The sequence below is a fragment of the Equus caballus genome, chromosome 25 (assembly GCF_041296265.1).
Source record: "Equus caballus isolate H_3958 breed thoroughbred chromosome 25, TB-T2T, whole genome shotgun sequence".
NCBI lineage: Eukaryota > Metazoa > Chordata > Mammalia > Perissodactyla > Equidae > Equus > Equus caballus.
This window is the reverse complement of record NC_091708.1, coordinates 44378187-44395823: the sequence shown is the minus strand read 5'-3', so window position 1 is coordinate 44395823 and position 17637 is coordinate 44378187. Positions and strand designations below refer to the sequence as shown.

Genomic DNA, 17637 nt, shown 5'->3' with positions numbered 1-17637 from the left:
TTTGGTAAAATATACTTAGCGTGTTTACCATCTGAACCATTTTCCAGTGCGCAGTTCAGTGGCATTAACTGCATTCACACCGTTGTATAGCCGTCACCACCAGCCACCCCCAGAGCTCTTTTCACTTTGTGAAACTGAAACTCTACCTATTAACCAACAACTGCCCATCCGCCTCCCCAGCCCCGGGTAACCCCCGTTCTGCTTACCTCATTTAAGTGGAATCATTCTGGGTTTGTCTTTCTGTGACTGGCGTATTTCACTGAGCATAATGTTCTCAAGGTTCATCCATGTGGTAGCCTGTGTCAGAATTTCCTTCCTTTTTAAGGCTGAGTAATATTCCGTGGTATGGATAGACCACACCTGGTTTATCCACCCATCCGTCGGTAGACATGTGGGTTGCTTCCATGTTTGAGCTCTTAGGAAGGATGCTGCCATGACACGGGTGTACCGATGTCTCCTAGCGCCCCTGCTTTCGATTCTTTGGGTATACGTCGTGAACTGGGATCGCTGGGTTGTATGGTGGTTCCGTGTTTGACTTTTTGAGGACCCGCCATGCTGTTTTCCGGAGCAGCTGCACGTTTTACCTGCCCACCAACAGCACACAGGATCCCCATTTCCCCATGCCCTCACCAGCGCTGGTTGATGGCTGTCTTTTGGATGGTAGCCGACCCGACGGGTGAGGTGGGGTCTCCTTCAGGCTGGTGTTGAGGCTGTAGATCCCTGCCCCCCGACTCTCCCACAGGGACTGGTGAGGAGGGCTGCCTCGGAACTCCAGCGGCTGCATTCGGGGCCTCTGAATTGGGGAAACTGAGGCACTGAGAGGGCTGGAGACTTGTCCAGGGTCACCCAGCAAGTAGCTATATCTCCAGCGTGTGTGCCCCCAACCCCTGACAGTGGTAAGATGGGGCAGAAAGGAGCGGCCGGCAGAGAGGCATGAGGCCCTGATTCTGGAGAGTTCCCATGGTGCATTTCACCCGGGTGGAGAGCGCCAGCCGTCATGGCTGCTGGAGGCCTCGGCTGCCCTCTGAGCCCAGGGACGGGCAGGGAGTGAAGTGACACAGGAACCGTTTCTTTCCCTCATGATGAGGAGGGAAGTGACTTCGGAAGCCCAGCCTGAGATTCAGTATTTAAAGGGCACCCTGTGTGCTGGGGAGGCCCGGGGAGTGGGGCCCAGGTGGGGGCACCCGGTGCTGGCATCCACAGTCGGACCATTGCCCCAGCTTCTTCAAGCAGGCTGTGGCTCCCTGCGGGGTCCCTGCAGCCCGGGCCGTAGATGAGTGTGAGTATTTGGGGCACGAGTCAGTGCATATTTGATAAACGGAGGATTGTGACCCTGAAGGGGCGGGGGCTCCCAGCAGGTTGCAGACCCCCTGGACGGGCATGTGGAGAATCAGGGCTTCGGCATGACTCCCGGGGAGCCCAGTCTCCCCACCGGATGGAGCCTGGGCATGGCCCTGGCCTCTGTGCTCCTCTGGGCAGGGCGCCCTGGCCTCCCGCCGTGTGGCTCTCTGTCGAGGCCTCAGAAGGAGGACCTGCCCTCCTGTCTCCTCACCTGGCTGCACTCGCAGCTATGCACCCACATGGCCGTGTGATGAAGATGAAGCGCTTTGAAAATGGGAGAAATGTGTCTACATCTTGCCCTCCACCTGCGTGGACTTCACGGAACATTCCTCTCATTCCTTGTCCACATGCAGATGTATTTGTGCGTAGCTTTGTCAGTCATAACACAGACATGGTATGGCACACCCACGCACACCCCCATAGCCCCCCCCCCCCCCACAGCAGTGTACCCACAGGGGTGGCTGTGGAAGCAAATGAAAGGGCTACAGCGCCTTCCATTCCCAACGTGGTAAGGCCCCCTCCTCCCTGAAGCCTTCCAGGCATGCTTCTGTTTATTCACTCAGATTTCACTGAGCACCCTCTGAGGGCTGCCCCTGCCCTGGGCCCTTTGGGTCCTTTCCAGCACTTGGGGAGAGATGCTTCTGGAAAGGCCTTGTGCAGAGAACGAGGCAGCCTCGAGGCCTCTCCCCAGTGTGGGTGTTGTAGGGACACTGCTCCTCATGGGGCCTTGCCACCTGGCTCTGCGGTGACCCCCTGTCCCCCCACGGTGACGGAGCTGATTCAGCAGCCTCGCCATGCATGTGGGAGTGACAGGCCCTGAGCAGGTGGCCTGTGGGCAGACAGGCAGACAGACAGAAGGTGGCTGTGGTGTGTGTCTCTGGGGGGAAGCTGGCGGTCGCTGGGGCCCACGCCGCTTCTCAGAAACCCCTGGGAGCTGTGGGGATGATAACCAAACGTGTTTTATTCTTTCTTCTTGAAATGACACGTGCTGGCCTGAGGAGTGATTCCCCGTGGGTGCCAGCCGTGCTGCTCCGAGGGGCGGTTTCTGCAGCGTCGGCTTGTTGGGGGTGGATGTTTGGGTCCCTCGGTGTTCATGGTGCTGGGACCTTAAAACACCACATGTAAGACATTGGGTGTCACACGTGGGAGGTGACTCGAGTGATCGGGTTGTAAGGGGTGAGTGTGGGGGTCTCCACTGCCTCCAGGTGCTGGCTCCAGCCCTTGGGGGAGTGGGGGGCTGTCATGGAGTGGGGACACTTCAAGGGAGAGCCACAGGCATGTTGTGGTCCCCTGATTTTGGGGTACTGGACCTGAGCCCTTCCCACAGAGCAGTGGAAGCAGCTGCTGGACAGGCAGGTTTGGGGCCTGAGATGTGCAGTCAGCCTGAAGCTGGGGTCATGGGGGCGGGGTTCCCCGGGAGGGCCTGGCAGGGGGAAGTTTCAGGATTTGAATCTAAATCTATCTGCCTGAAAGCTGGCTGGGTCTCCCCCTGCCCCCACTTCAGGGGTGTCTGTAGCTGGGGCAGGGTACTGCGATGTTCAGAGGAAGGCGGCGAGGAGGTGGGTCTGGGGCCCAGCACAGCCGCTTCCTGACTTCCTCGCCTGGCTGGGAGTCTCTTTGGGGCCCTTGTCCGCCAGAGAGCCCTGGGTTGGACCTGAGGGGTCAATCACATTTGCTGAGAGCTCCTGTGTGCCAGGTCCAGGGTCCAGGGTCTCCCAGCCGAGTGAGGCCATCGGGATCCAGCAAGCAGCGTGAATGGTGGAGAGCTGGGACAATAGGTGGAAGAAACCAGGACTCTTGCATCAGTTTCTCATCAAAACCCACTTCCTTCGTTCATTCATCCATTCATTCCACCCACCTTTGCCGAGGGCCTGTGGGTGCTGGCGTCACCTGCTGTGTTGAGGTCATGGAGCAAGTGGTTCGAAGCGTAAGGGCTGCCTCCTACCAGCTGGTGACCTCGGGCTGCTGTAACCATTGACCACACACTGGGTGCTTATGACAACAGAAATTCCTTCTCTCCTGGTTCCAGAGGCTGGGAGCCTGGATCACGGTGTCAGTGGGGCCATGCTCCCTCAAGGGGCTCTCGGGGGTGGATCCCTCCTGCCTCTCCCAGCTCCTGGTGGCCCAGGAGCTCCTTGGCTTGTGGCCGCCTCACTCCAGTCTGCTCCATCCTCATGTGGGCTCTCCTCTTCTCTCTCTGTCTCTCTGAGTATCTCTTGTAAAGACACACGTCCTTGGATTTAGGGCCCACCTGAATCCAGGATGATCTCACCTCGAGACCCTTAATTACATCTGTTAGGGCCCTTTTCCCAAATAAGGTCACATTCACAGGTTTTGCGCCTCAGGACAAGAACGTGTCCTTTTGGGGACCACCATTCAAGCCACGACACTTGGCAAACGACTTCCTCAAGCCTCAGCCTCCTTATCTCCTTATCTGACAAACGGGGATCATGTCTGTCCTCCTCGAGCATGTGCACGTCAGCAGAGCTGGCCTGCCTCCAGGTCCAAGCATGCTCCCTGGCGTGGGGAATGTGACTCCCCCATGGTGGTGGCTGTTGTGGGTATCACCCTGAACCCTATTTGACAGGTGAGGCTTGGAGTGGGATGTGGCGGGTCTGGGGTGTCCAGACCGAGCTCCTGGCTGTGGGCCTCACGGAACACATTGCTGCTGGGGGAGGAGACGATGCTGCCATGTGGGTCTGGGCTCTGCCCTGGTGGGGGACTGCTGCCCCCCGTGGTTGGGGCTTTGTGGGCCTCCCTGGGAGGGAAGGATGGAAGTCTCCAGCAGGTGCATCTGGCAATCCCCAGCAGGGGGGTTCTAACCAGACACATGGTGAGAGGGGGTCTCTTCTGGAGAGAAAAGTCACCCAGTACCCCCTCCCCTCCCACTTGATTTTCCTCAGGTGCCCTCCTGTGTCCCCCGGCCCCCGTAGAAAGGCTGCCCACCTGGCAGCTGGTCTAGGAAGAGCCTTGACACTTGGCCGTGCACGTGGCTGCAGTGGGGCCTCCCGCAGGGGAGCCCAGCGCCCACCTGTGTCCTCGTCGGGAAGGGCTGGGTTTCCCTGGGGTCCGAATGTGGATGGAGGCTGGTGCTGCCCTCCTGTTTTGGCAGCCCCTCTGGTGCTGCAGTTACGGTTTTCCTTCCACATTTTCGGCACCACGGGAAGGGATAATAACTCACCCATTTAGGCTGGAGAGCCGTGGACTGGTGTGTGCTGGCCATGGCGGGATGCGTGAGCTTTCGTTTTCAGCGGGCAATGGTGAAACCGAAAACGGGAAAACCGAAAGAGCCGAGCGTGCTCTGCGTGGGTCTCTCTGGAGCTGGGTGGTCCAAGTCGCACTGGAGAAGAGGGAGCTTGGAGGAGCAGGGGATGTTCTGGTCACGACCTCGAGGCCGCTTTCCAGAAGGGAGAAAAGACGGAGAAAATGAAGTGCAGAGGCAAAGGGCGGTCTCACCGACGGCTCGTGGGCCAGCGTTCATGGTCTGCAGAAGAGAGAAGAGAGCCCGCGGCTTCCGGGGTGGGGGGGCGCACGGCCCGGGCAGCGGCCAAGCTCATCTCTCTGAGCTGTGCCCGCCTGCAGGAGCCAGGCAGCGGGAGCGTGCGATTTGAACCCTCCGGCACTCAGAGCCGGCTCAGGGAAGATGGTTGCACAGGGAAATACTAGAAAAGCAATTTCCTGCTGGCTTTGTAGAAAATCTTCTGTTTGACCCCGACCTTGAAGTCTTGATAACGTGGGCCACTCTTTATCCCGCCGGCTCAAACAGGCCATCAGCCGGAGCGGCGGATCTTTTGAGGACTGCTGGGAACCGTTTCCATCCAGGTGTCCGGAGGAAATCTCGGACTCTTTCCTCGGACAGCTGTGGGTCAGAGGAGTCCCTGACGCATCCTTGTGCACGCTCTCTGAGCCTGGGAACCCGGGGCAGGGCCTGGCACACAGTAGGCGCCTGTTAAGTGTCTGTTGACTGTGGATTGAATGAGGATGCAGCTGCACACCTGCTCTGCTCAGACTTCCAAATTGGTCATTTTCCAGGAGTGTTTTTCCTGGTGAGGCCCCTCAACTGTCGATGAGGAAGGCCTGACTTAAAGATCAGCACGGGGAGGAATCGTCCTGCGGCCATCACCAGCGTGGCTCAGCCCGGCTGTGCTTGGCTGCCAGCGCGTCTCCATTCTGCTGGAGAGCTGACTTCCCAACCTTTCAGAACCTGCTTCCCGTGGCTCAGGGGCTGCAGCCAGCCAGCCAGCCCAGCCAGACTGGCCCGGCCGTTGGTGGGGAGCATAGGGCACTTGCTGTCTGGTTCTTGCTGGTTCTGGCTGGTGCTTGCCAGGAGCTGGAGGCTCCAGCAGGGCTTGTCTCCGCAGCCAGGCCCACGCAGGAATTGGCCCTGAGAATAGCAGGTGAAGACCACGAGGCCTGGACCAGACCACCTGGGTTAGACCTGGGCCCTCCCCTCTCTGCTATGAGAGCGCGCGGTCCCCAAGCAGCTTCTCCACCTGTGCGATGGGGATGCACGATAGCTCATGAATCATGTTAGAGGAACCAGACAATGGACACGAGGGGCTCCATGCGGCACTGGGCTCAGGCCCAGCGCCTGACTGTTTATTATTGGAGAACGCGGAAATACCACCTTAGGATGTTTCGGCACATCTGAGTGTCAGCAGACTTAAAATGCTGGAAACCTGCCCCGAAAGTGAAATGAAACACCTTGCTGACCTGGTCCTTTCTGGGTGACAAAATCTAGCGGCCGTGCGTTAAACTGCCCGACGGCAAGCGGTAGCCACCATGCCCAACGCTTCCTGCCCTTGATCCGGGGCGAGGCCTGCCCCTGGCCAACGTCGTGGACAAAGCAAACCTGGCCCTCCTCCCGGGGCTACCCCTCCCCTCTCTCTGGCCGCGCAGAGGGAGACGGAGCGAGGCCCTGCGCGAAGGCGGCTCAGCTCGTCAGTCAGCCCGCTGGCGCCCGCTCGCGCCTCTGCCCCCCGGTGTGTGCGCAGCTGAGGAAATGGCCTGATTGGAGCAGCGTTCATGTTAAATTGTCCAGACATAATCGAATCCCCGACACTCCTCAAATAAATCCCTGGCTGGGCCCGCGCTTTCAAAACCTGCCTGGGGCAGCCGGGGAGCTGCAGCCACGTCGGCGCTCTCCCCCGGGAGCCCCCTGTGCTCAGTGCCGGGCTGGTCACAGCGGCTTCGGCCCTGTGACGGTGTGGGAAGCCGCAGGCTGTGGAGTTGGGCAGCTCCAATCCTAGATCCTATCCTCCTGAGCCTCAGTTTCCTCATCTGATGAAAAATGATCCCGACCTGCCCGGGTGGTTTTTGGACCTGGTGAACTGGCGGGCCCAGCCTGCGGGTGCCTCGGGGCCCACGGACTGTATCGATGGGTGTGGGAATAAAGGGTCATGGCCAAACCCCAGACTCCACCTGCTTGTTTTCAGAAGAGATGTGTCTGGAGTGCTGATTGCCACCCAAGCAGCAGCAGCTGTCCGTGGGGGCCTCGAATCACCCCCGTGATGGACTGACCCCTGCTTAGGGGCCAAGCAGGGCCGTTTCAAAGACGTCAGCAAAGGATGATGCTTTGTAGACATTCGTTTTGTTCATTCATTCATTCACTAGATCTCGAGCCGTGCTGTGGGTCATCGTCCAGGGTATTCGGGACCCAGTGGGGGGAGATGGTCTCAGCTTCTGCCCCCTAGGTGCGTCTGGCCAGCGTGTGACCTTAAGGCCCCCTGTGTATTTACCCCAAGGGCCCAAATTTGAAAGACCCATTCCAGCAAGCTGCATCTATTAAATAGTCATGAAGCCACTTAAAATGGTTTTTGGAATGAGCGCGGCATAAATAAAACAGGAAATTAATTCGTTTTCCCATTTTTTATTGATCAAAGACGTCCGTCAGAGCGTCTAATGGGCGTCCGGTTTGCGCGGCCCCGGGGAGTTCAGATCACTCCCGCAGCAGCGCGACGGCCTGCTGTTCATCATCGAGAAGCGCAGTTTGGTGCCACTTGTGGAGATATGACAGGACGACGCAGGGCTGTCCACAGCACTTCGGGGGCCTTTGCTGTAGAATGTGAACTTCAGACACGGAGACCCCGCCTCTCAGAGAGATGCAGAGGCTTGAAGAGGAACTTCCTAGTGTCTGGATGGCCCCAGCTCCCAAGCTGAAGGGCCCCGTCCGTCGCTGCGGCTGCGGGGTCCAGGGGTCTCTCTGGCAGGGGGAGCGTGGGGAGGGTGCTGTTCACCTCCCCATTGGCTCGCTGTTTGGCTGTGAGCTCGCTGTTTGGTTTGGCTGTGAGCAGAGAGCCTCAGGTCCTCTCCCGGAGGGCTCTGGCTAGCCTGCGGTCTCTTGCCCCAGCCTCTGGGCACAGTTTTGAGGAGTTAGGCTAGTAATTAGAGGCCGCAGAGGTGGGGCTGAAGGGCCCAGGTCTGACCAGGGTGTGGCCACCCTCAGCGCCGGCTGGCTGTCCGGTTCGGATGTTGGCCTCAAGTGCAGATCGTAGGGCCTGGAGGGGCCCTGGGGGCAAGGGCCTGGCCTTGGATCTTCCACGGCATGATGCCACAGGGAAGCCCTGGGCACAGGGACTTTAGGACCTCCTGAGGGAGATGGCCCCAGTGTCAACTGTCACCCCTTAAAGCAGTTATCTGGAGCGAGGGGCTCAGCATCCTAGAAGTCAGAGGGCAGGATTTTCTTTACCCATTTTGCAGATGGAAAAACTGGGGTGCAGAGAAGACAAGTGGTTGTTGCATTGCAGCAGGCCCAGCCCAGCGGCGGGCAGGGCTCTTAGGCCGGGCGTGCCTGCTGCAGGGTCTGGGCTGGGTGTGGAGCTGAGCCTTCCTGGCCTGCCCCAGAGGCTGCGTGTGATGGAATCAGTGGGCTGGGGACACCAGCCAGAGCCCCGGGAGGAGCTTTGCATGTCAGTGACAATTTACAGGGGCCAGGGCAGGTCGGGGGATCTAGAGAGCACAGCCAGGGGCTTCCCCTGTGGGGCCGCCTCAGCGAGCATCACTTCTGGGAGCTGCGGCTGCCCGCCTCCTGCCATAGCTGGCCAAAGGGACTTCCCCTGGGACAGGCCCTGTAAGAGGCTGGAGGGCACCCCCAGAGGTCACCCTCCTCGTCGCCAGTTCTCTAGCCTCGGTTTCCGCATTTGCAAATTGGAGCTCAAAGTAAAAGTCCATGGTAGGGGTGGACTGAATGCAGATGTAAAAACGAAGGTCTTAGCAAACTCTGAAGCGGTGTGCACACGCTGGTCCGGTACTGTCTGCACAGACATCAGTTCACACTCCTCCCACCCCGCCGGCCGGACCCCTGAGCCCCGGTTTCTGTGAGTGGGGCCTGCCTGTCAAGCGCATAGGCTGGGCTCCTACCCTCTGTCTCCCCATCACCCCCAATCAGACTTAGTTTTCCTACAAGTATTGTTTTCTTCTTAAAAATAAAAAAGAATCATGTCTTCCTGCTCAGAAACCTATAGACAGGATGGCTTAAAGGGCAGCAGTTTGGCCTTGGAGGTTAATCGGTCCCAGATTTTTCCTAGTGACCCTGGGCAGGCGAGGAAGCCTCCTGGAACCCCAGTCTCCTCATCTGGAAATTAGGAATCACTGTGATGACCCGGCTTGCTGTGAGTAGCACCTGACAACACGGAGACCCTCACTTCGTGGGAGCTTTTGGGATTCTTATGAGCTGTTGCATTGAGATGCCCAGGAGGTCAGAGCCAGGAGGGTCCCTGGAGCCCTCCTCCAGCCCCTCGCTTGGCAAGGAGGAGACCGCCCAAGCCCACGTGGTGTGAGGGGTGGAACCAGGAGCCAGGTCTACCCCAGAGGGGTGGGTCACACTTCACAAAGGGCAGCATCTGGTGCCAAGCGGGGTCCCAAGGGGCAGGGCAGCCTGCCACGCCTTGAAAACGCAGGCCCGGGGCCCTCTGCCGCTGTCCTCGGCTGCCGCAGGGCTTCCCTCCGCGCTGTAGGTGGGGCCTCTGCCGTCATCTGGACCGCACCATTTACCACGTGACCCTGGGCCCGTCCGTGATCTGGCTGCTCCGAGCCTCGCTTTGTCCGTCTGTGGACTGGGGTGAGGACCTTCCTACCTGACGGGACCGTTGCGGTCGGTAAGCGGCTTCGTGCGCTGGAGCATGTCCGTGTGCTGCCCCGCTCGCGGTAGGCGCTGAGCCCAGTTGTTCCCTCCCTCCATTGCCCAGTGGTCGGCACCCAGGCTGCCTGCGTTCAAACGGCAAATCCCTGTCCAGTGCCTGTGGCCGTGTGACCTCACGCGATGGGCTTCACCTGTGTGTGCCTCAGTTTCCCCTTTTGTGCTGGCCTCTCAGTGCTCAGATACCTGAGCAGCCTGTGAGGAGCTGCTGGTGGATGTGGGCTCCGGGGGCAGGGTGGCTGTCCTGTTTCCCATTCCAGCACTGCCTGGGGGGATGTGCGAGCCCAGTGAGGTTGCCCGGCCCGGTGGGGCAGCACCTCTGTGTCTCCTTGGTGGGGTGGGGCTGTCCCCGGCAGTGTCTCCCCGGCCAGTAGTTTGGCCGCTAAGTGGCCATAGTGAGGCCACTTGGGCTGGGCCACCCCGGGGCCTGGAGGCTCAGAGGCGGGGTCCTGGCTCTCAGGGCCCTCCTCTGCCTCTCACGTCCAGGACTCCCCTGCTGGGGCCGTCTGAGAGCTGAATGACAGCTGTGCTGTTCTGCTGCGCCCGGGGAGGTGGCGGCTGGGCACGGAGCCTGTGTCCTCTCGTTAATCTGATTGCAGCCTGATTAGGTCTGGGGAAGCTGACAAATGGGCTGGAGAGAGGAGGTTGACATGACCGCTGCACAACAGCCAGGCCCGGAGGACGGATTGTTTGGGGCTGGGAGGCGGGAGCCCTCCCTGCGTTCAGCCCACGCCCCATGGAGTGCCCTAAACAAGCCCAGCGGGGGCCCTGGTCTCTGCCGTCCCAGTGGGGCCGACTCACGTCTGGGCCGCTTGTCACAGGGCCAGTGTTCCAGGGACAGATCCTCACTGTGGCCACTTAAGTGACTTCCGAGGCTGCGTGTTCACGTTGAGATGCTGGTGACATGGTGGCTGCCCTTTGCAGAGGGCCCGGGAGGCTGAGGAAAGAGAAGAATGCCACCCGCCCCTGAAGCCTTAGGGGACATGGCAGCCGTCAGGCCTCCCCTGGCCATGTGACAAGGATGGGCAGCTTCTGGCCTCACACTGGCCCCTGTCTGGGCCCTCCCTCGCCCGCCTTGTCTCAGCGCATGGCTGACACGTGCCTGCAGCCGCTTCGGGCCTGCGTCCTGTCCGCTCTCACCCCTCAAGGAGTCTCTTTCCTGGAATCTGACCGTCCCCGCTGTGCGCAAGGGATGGCGAGGCTCTGATAGGCCAGGCCCCAGCCTCACGCCCTCCTCTGCCCAGGGATGGGGGGCACGGGGGCCACCGGAAGACAGGTGGGTGGACACGAGCAGCAGGAACTGGCCCCGCCAAATGCGAAGAAAAGGGGTTAGGAATCTGGACACAGGGCCTGGGCCTTCCTTGCTCTCTCCCTCTCTGGGCCTCAGTTTCCCTAACTGTACAAGGAGAGAGGTGGGCAGAGTGACCCTGTCACTTATCATTGAAAATGGGCCTCTTATGAGGGTGAAGGGATGCTGGTGATGAGAGCACAGGATGGAGGGACCGGGACTGACGGCCTCCCTGCGGGCAGACCCGTCCTCTTGAAGGGCCTCTCGGCTCTGAAGCAGATGTAGGTTCCAATCTTGGCTTTGCCGCCTTCTGGTTGGGAGCCAAGGTTCTTAACTCTCTGTGCCTCAGTTTCCTTACCTGTAAAATGGGGTGAATGACTGGGGACTAAACACATCGGGTGGGCCAACCACGCAGTGCCGTGCCAGGCGCACAGGAAGCTCGGAGGTGACGCCCGTGCTAGGGGCTGCCCCCTCCCCGGGGCCTGAGGCCCAGACCACGTTCTTCCTCCCCGTCCCGCCGTCTCCCTTTCCCTGAAGTCTGACTCGTCTGTGAGCCTCAGTTTTCCAGCCACCGGCCTTGGGGCCTGGGGTGGGCCCGGAGCTGTGTGGGGAGCGGTTCTGGAAGGTTAGGGGCCGGGTGGCCACAGTGGGGTGGAGCCAGGCCAGGCAGACGCTGTGCCCACCAGACAAGGGGCGCCTGCCCGTGCTGAGCCCCAAAAGGAAGGCTGGCCTTGGCGGCTGCGATTATGGTTAGGAGCTGGGTAATTAACTCCAAAAATGGGAGGCTGAGGAGCCATTAAAATAAATGCCTAGTGGAAATGAGAGACGAGTGGTGTGCAAAAAATAGTGGAGCCAGGCTGGGAGCTGCAGTGGGTCCTGCAGGGCGGCGGCCGGGAGGAAGCGGGTCTGGAACCGGCTGGAACGAGGGGAGCCGGGTGGGCTGAGTCAGACCCCGCCTCCTGCGTCTGCACGCCCGGGCAGCATGTTTGTGTCCCACAGACTCGGGGACAGAAGCAACAGAAAGTATTCTCTCACGGTTCCCGAGGCCAGAAGTCCGAGATCAAGGTGTTGGCAGGACTAGGGGCTTGGGGGCTCCGAGGCGGGGTCTGTCCAGCCCTCCGTCCCAGCCTCTTTGTGGTTTCCTGACCATCTCTGGCCTTCCTTGGCTCGTGGGAGCACCGCTCGAATCTCTACCTCCATGACCGCGTGGCCTCCTCCCCGTGCATCTGTTTATCTGTGTCTCTCTCTTTTTTTTAAGTAAATTTTTTTATCGTGGTAAAATATATAAAACATATTTACCATTTTAGCCATTTTTAAGTGTACAGTTCAGTGGCTTTGAGCACATTCACAGTATTACATAACAGTCACCACTATTATTTCCAGAACTTGCTCGTCTTCCCGAACTGAAGCTCTGTCCCCATGAAACCCTCACTCCCCCCGCCCCACCCCCGGGACAACCACCCACTTCCTGTCTCTGTGGGTCTACCTATCCGAGCTCCCCATATAAGTGGAATCCTTACAGTATTTGTCCTTTTGTGTCTGTGTTCTTCAAAAACGTCAGGTCGTGGAAGACAAACACTGAGGAGTTTTAGATTCACATGTAGCTATTAAATTTAAATTAGTTAGAATAAAATTAAGTTAGAAATGCAATTTTTCAGCCAGGCCACCCACATTTCAAGTGCTCACTGGGCACATGTCTAGTGGTTGTACTGGACAGTGTGCATGTAGAACATTTCCATCATTCCAGAAAGTTCTATTGGAAAAAACTGTTCTGGGTCCGTGGAGACAAAAGAGAGGTGACAACTGAAGTCATGTGGATCCAGGATTGGACCCTGGGCCAGAGATTTTTTTGCCATCAGGACATTTTGGTTGTCCTTTATCTTTCTACATTGAAGAAATGTCCCTGGGTACCGTCTGTAGACCAGGTAGCATGTGGTGGGCACGTGAATTTCCTGACTTTGGCATTGGTGCTGTGCTTATGGAAGGGGCGTCCTTGTCCTCAGGAAATACACATCAGATGCTTGGGGGTGAAGGGCATCATGTCTGCAGCTTACTCTCACACGTTCAGGAAAAATTACACACGCACAGGCACACACACACACAGATACACAGATACATACACAGAGATACACACACACAGGTACACACATAGAGATACACACACAGATCCATATACACGTGTATACACACACAGATACATATGTACACAGATACACACGTACACACACATATACACACAGGTACACACACAGATACACACTGATACACACAGATACACATACAGGTACGTACACAGAGGTACACAGGTACACAGATACACATACAGATACATACATGGAGATACACACACACAGATACACACATACACACACAGATAGACATACAGACACATACACAGAGATACACACACACAAAGACAAAGAGAGAGAATGGTAAACGACAAAGCAAATGAGTCAGTGTTGTTGTGACCAGTGACCAGTCCCAGCAGGACGAGAGAAGTGGCCAGTGCAGAGGGTGCTCCAGGCTGGGGCACTGCCCCCTGGGGGTGGGGGGCCAGCAGAGGTGCACATCCGCCCTGCCGTGATGGGGTTCTCGGTGCAGCTTGGTTTGCACCCGGCCTGCCTCAGCTTCTGATTCTGGCCTGGCCTTCGTCTGAAGCTGTCCATCTGTCTGGATTCCCGGTGAGCAGGCGCAGGCTCTGCAGCTCGCTTGAAATCAAGCCCTTAGACGATGGTCATTGATGAGGAGGAGGTCCGAAATCCTGGGTTATTCTTCAGCTGTGTGTGTGTCTGCGTCCTTGCCTTGTGGACGCCCACACTGAGCTGGCCTGGGTGGGCTGATGGCTCCCACATACCAAATGTCCACCTGTGCCCTCAGGGAACGCAATTAACCCAGAGGAGCACATGGTGTTAGGAAACCAGGCTCAGGAGCCGAAGCCATTCTCCCTGTCCCCAAAGTTAGAATCAGCAGACAGAATTTGAACCCAGGGCTGAGTGACTCCAAAGTCTGCACTCCAGGCTGCCTCCCTTGCTCCCCCTATATGTTCTTTACCAGCTCCTTCTCCCCAGGGTCTGGAAGCTGGCGATCCTGCTCACGGCCCCCCAAGCCCCCACCCAGTTGTGTTGCCAGGCCCACTGCGGTTGGGTGGCCCAGTGGAAGAGGTGCCCCGGGTGCTCATCTGGGAACTCTGGCCTTTGTGTCCCCGCTGGCCCCCACCGTGGCTGTGTGTGTGGCGTGTGCTCCTGGGGTCCAGCACAGCCTCGCAGGGTGGGTCCTGGCTGCCGGCTTTGTCACGTGTAAAGTAACTGTGCTGGGTCTGTGCGGTGGGTTGAAGGCGGTGCGTGTGTGTGTGCTCCACCCTTGCTGACTCAAGGCGGCATCTTTTGTTCCCGTCTTGATTATCACAGTTGAAATGTTCACATCCCCCTGGCAGGGCTGCAGGCGTCCTGAATGGCCAAGACGAGCCGGGCCTGTCTGCGACAGCCAGATCTGGGGGTCTTCTCGGAACAGGAGCGTGCTCGTCTGTGTCGGCACACGGAAGCGAAAGTTGGCTGCTGTTATTGTTCTGATCCCTACAGACTCTGCAGGTTTAATTGTTTTCCCTTCTCTTCTCTAGTTCCTGTGTTTGAAGAACATCCGCACCTTCCTTAAGGTCTGCCATGATAAATTTGGATTAAGAAATAGCGAGCTGTTTGACCCCTTCGACCTCTTCGATGTCCGAGACTTCGGGAAGGTGAGTGGCCTCTTCCTCTACTCTCAGCCACGCAGGGGTGGGGGCTGAGGGGCTGGCTCAGTGGCTGGTGGCCCCAGTGAACAGAACGGGCCTGGCCCCTCCAACACAGAGCCAAGGCTCTTCTTCCATCCTGTGTCGGGCAAGTGCGGGCTGGGTTGTGTTGCAAATGGGTGTCGGGGGAGTATTGGGGGCTAGGGGCAGCGGGGTGGCCCCTCCCTCCTCTCACGCCGTTCAGGGAGAGGCCAGGCATCATGCATCCAGGAGGACAGAGGGAGAGCTGGACGTGGACGAGGACAGACCTGGCGATGGGGTCCCGGCCCTGCCTTTGCATCTGGACCCTGAGAGCTTCATTCCTGCCCTGAGCCAGATTCTTCGTGGGAGATGGGCCCGTGTTAGGACCAGCTCCTGAGGGCTGGCTGGGATGACACGGGGACAGCTTTTATCGTGGTGCTCCGTGAGAGGAGCCTTCACGCGTACACCTGAAACAAGCAGAACTGCCTGGGCTCTGAGCAGGTGTTGGTCAAGGAGGGGGTGATTCCCTGAACTCCCAAGGTCCCTGGAGGCGACCTCTTGGGTCCGGGCTGAACAGCCTGGGGCATCTCCCTGTGTTCTCACAAAGTGTCACCTGGCAGCTGTCCTGCAGAAGCCCTGCTGGCACAGGCGAGGGGTACCTGAGGCTGGGCAGGTACAAAGGCCGGGGCGGGGCAGGCTGTGGCTCATTTATGTCTTCCTGGGTTCAGAGTCCCCATGCAGGGTGTCCCGCGCCATCCGAAAGCACAGCAGGTCCAAGGTCACTCCTTTTAAATTGGTGGCGTCAGCACCGAGGTATCTTGATCTCAGGGGCTGAGGGCTCCAGTGCAGACCTGGTTCTGCACGGCCTGTGGTCCAGGTGTCCCCAAGTCCCTGTGTGCCCTGGGAGGACCACGCCTGGCCCTTCCCTCTGCCGCTGGCACAGCCTCTGCCAATGGCTGCTTCCTGGATTCCCCAAGGAGCTTGTCTCCACCTGCTGATGGGAAATATCAGGAGATATTTATTGCCTGATTTATCTGAGGACCATTATTGGGGACTTAGTGTTTGAGGAAGTGTTCAGGGAGTACACGATTGATGAAGCGGGAAGGGAATTTTGCACTTGCTATCGCAAATGCTGAGAATCCACTTCAAGAGGAGGAGCCCTCATTTGAAGTGCTGTGAAGTGTCAAATTAGCATCAATAACCAGGACTTTCCCATAAGCCACCTGGGCCTGACGGTACTCTTCCTGAGTTCTGAAAGTCTCTGGGAACGAGATTTGGAGACCTGTTCAGAAGCCCATCTCTTTGTGTAATCAGCCAGTTCTAGAGGTTTCTGTTCCTCTCTTGAATGACTCAGCATTGTGCCTTCTGCTGCAGTGCACCTGCCGGGGACCTGAGGCTGCGTGCATCCCTCTGCCCAGGGGCGCGTCTGCTGGGGCGGGAGCTGCTGAAGCTTGAATGCAACCAGGCTGGTCCTGCCCATCAAGGGCCTCTTGGTTCCCACAGATCTGCTTTCAGATGCATTGGAACCTCTCTCCGTTCTTTCTCCATGCAAACAGCGGTGCCTAGCCAGGGGCGGTGCCGAAGGCTCTAGGCTCTGGAGAAGGGGGCTTCAGAACACACACACACACACTCTCACTCATGCACATCCACTCACGTGCGCTCACAGCTCTCACACACACTTTCACATAGACAGTCGTGCACACAACTGGTATTTAAAATAATTGTATAGAGAAAAAGGCAGGATAAACCCTGGCCAAACCCACTTCTTGGCCAGCAGTTAAAATGCAGAGTCGTCAGTCTCTACTCCCACTTTGCTCTGAGTTTGCTCCAGCCGAATGCCATGATGTAAGATGTACACAAATTTGGATTAAAGTCTCATCACATGACCTGCCAGCCGTGCGGCTGAGCAGTGTGCAAGTGGGGCGCCCTTCTTTGTCGTCAATGGTTCCAGCGAGGTGGTTTGGCCCCGAGGTAGGCATGTCAGCAGCACAGAGGGGCTGCATGGGGGCTGCTGCTCACGCTGGCCTCTGGTCTGCCCACGACGCACTGTGACTGTCAGTGGTGGTGCTTTGCTATGCTGTGGCAGCCACTGTGGGACCCTGGGAGTGGGCAGTGGATTTGGGCTGTGAATCGCCGTGTCGGGTGCTGGGAATGGGAGAGACACACCCGCTCGGACCCCGGCGCCTAGCCGCAGGTGCCTTGGTTCAGCCTCACGCCCTGCACGGAGGCCCAAGGCTGCAGGAAGGGCTGGGCTCGGGGAGAGCGTTTCTGATGGCCCAGAGCGGCCCTGTCCTGCAGCCGCTTTTCAGGTCGGACCCTCGAGTCAGACCAACCTGGTTTAAAAGCTGGCTCCCCTTACTGGCTGGATGACCTTGGCAGATGGCGCCGTGACTGACCCTCAGTCTGCGCGGCTGTGAGAGGTGGACAAGAGGACTAGGTGGATGAACTTGTAGGGAGCCCTCAGCAGGGTGCCCAGCCCAGAGTGGGTGCTCCTTGCCCGGGGGTCGCTGCCACCATCCTTATTCCCACCACCCCCAGGTTTGGTTGAAACGAAACTACGCTTTCACAGGTGGGTGGCAGCTGCCTCTCGATTATGCTTTTCTCCATTATTTTATTTGTAAAGACTTAACATCTGCACCTTTGGAAGACGGAGCCAGGTGGCTAAGGACCGACCCTAGGACCCCACAGGCTGGGTCTGAGTCTCAGCTCTGCCGTCACCAGTGGGTGGCCGTGTTCAGGTGACTCAGTTTCTCCAGGTCCTAATTGTAAAATGGCGATGAGCATGCTGCCTTGCCTTCCTGTGGGGCAGGAAGTAGACTCGTGTTTGCCCGTGAGGCCCACTCTTGTTCTCTGCCGCGCTTCTCCTTGGTCCTTTGGCCTCCTCTTGGCCGTGTGGGGCGGCCTGTGTCGTCCCTGTGTGTGAAGGGGACCCTGTGACCATGTGCTGGGCGCTGGTGCCCACGGAGGCAGCAGGAGCAGAATCGCTTGGCCCCCGCCTCGTCCTCCCTGTCCGTCTGGCTCAGCGGCCGTGTCTTCGTTCTCCTCCTTCCCTGTGTGTTTGTCTTACTGTGGTCAGCCTCTGGTCAGCACTTCCAAGCTGAGCCTGACCTGGGGTCCGCTGAGGCT

At 58.4% G+C, this 17637-nt stretch overlaps 1 protein-coding gene across 8 annotated transcripts in view; it reads left to right on the top strand.

The window, feature by feature from the left end:
• VAV2 (vav guanine nucleotide exchange factor 2) overlaps window positions 1–17637 on the top strand; it is a 190334-nt gene that overhangs the window by 27192 nt on the left and 145505 nt on the right. For all 8 annotated transcript variants that reach the window (XM_070252008.1, XM_070252007.1, XM_023629268.2 and 5 more), the window contains exon 2: window positions 14383–14499. In XM_070252008.1, the coding sequence (XP_070108109.1) occupies window positions 14383–14499 (117 nt within the window). The remainder of the gene's footprint in view (window positions 1–14382; window positions 14500–17637) is intronic.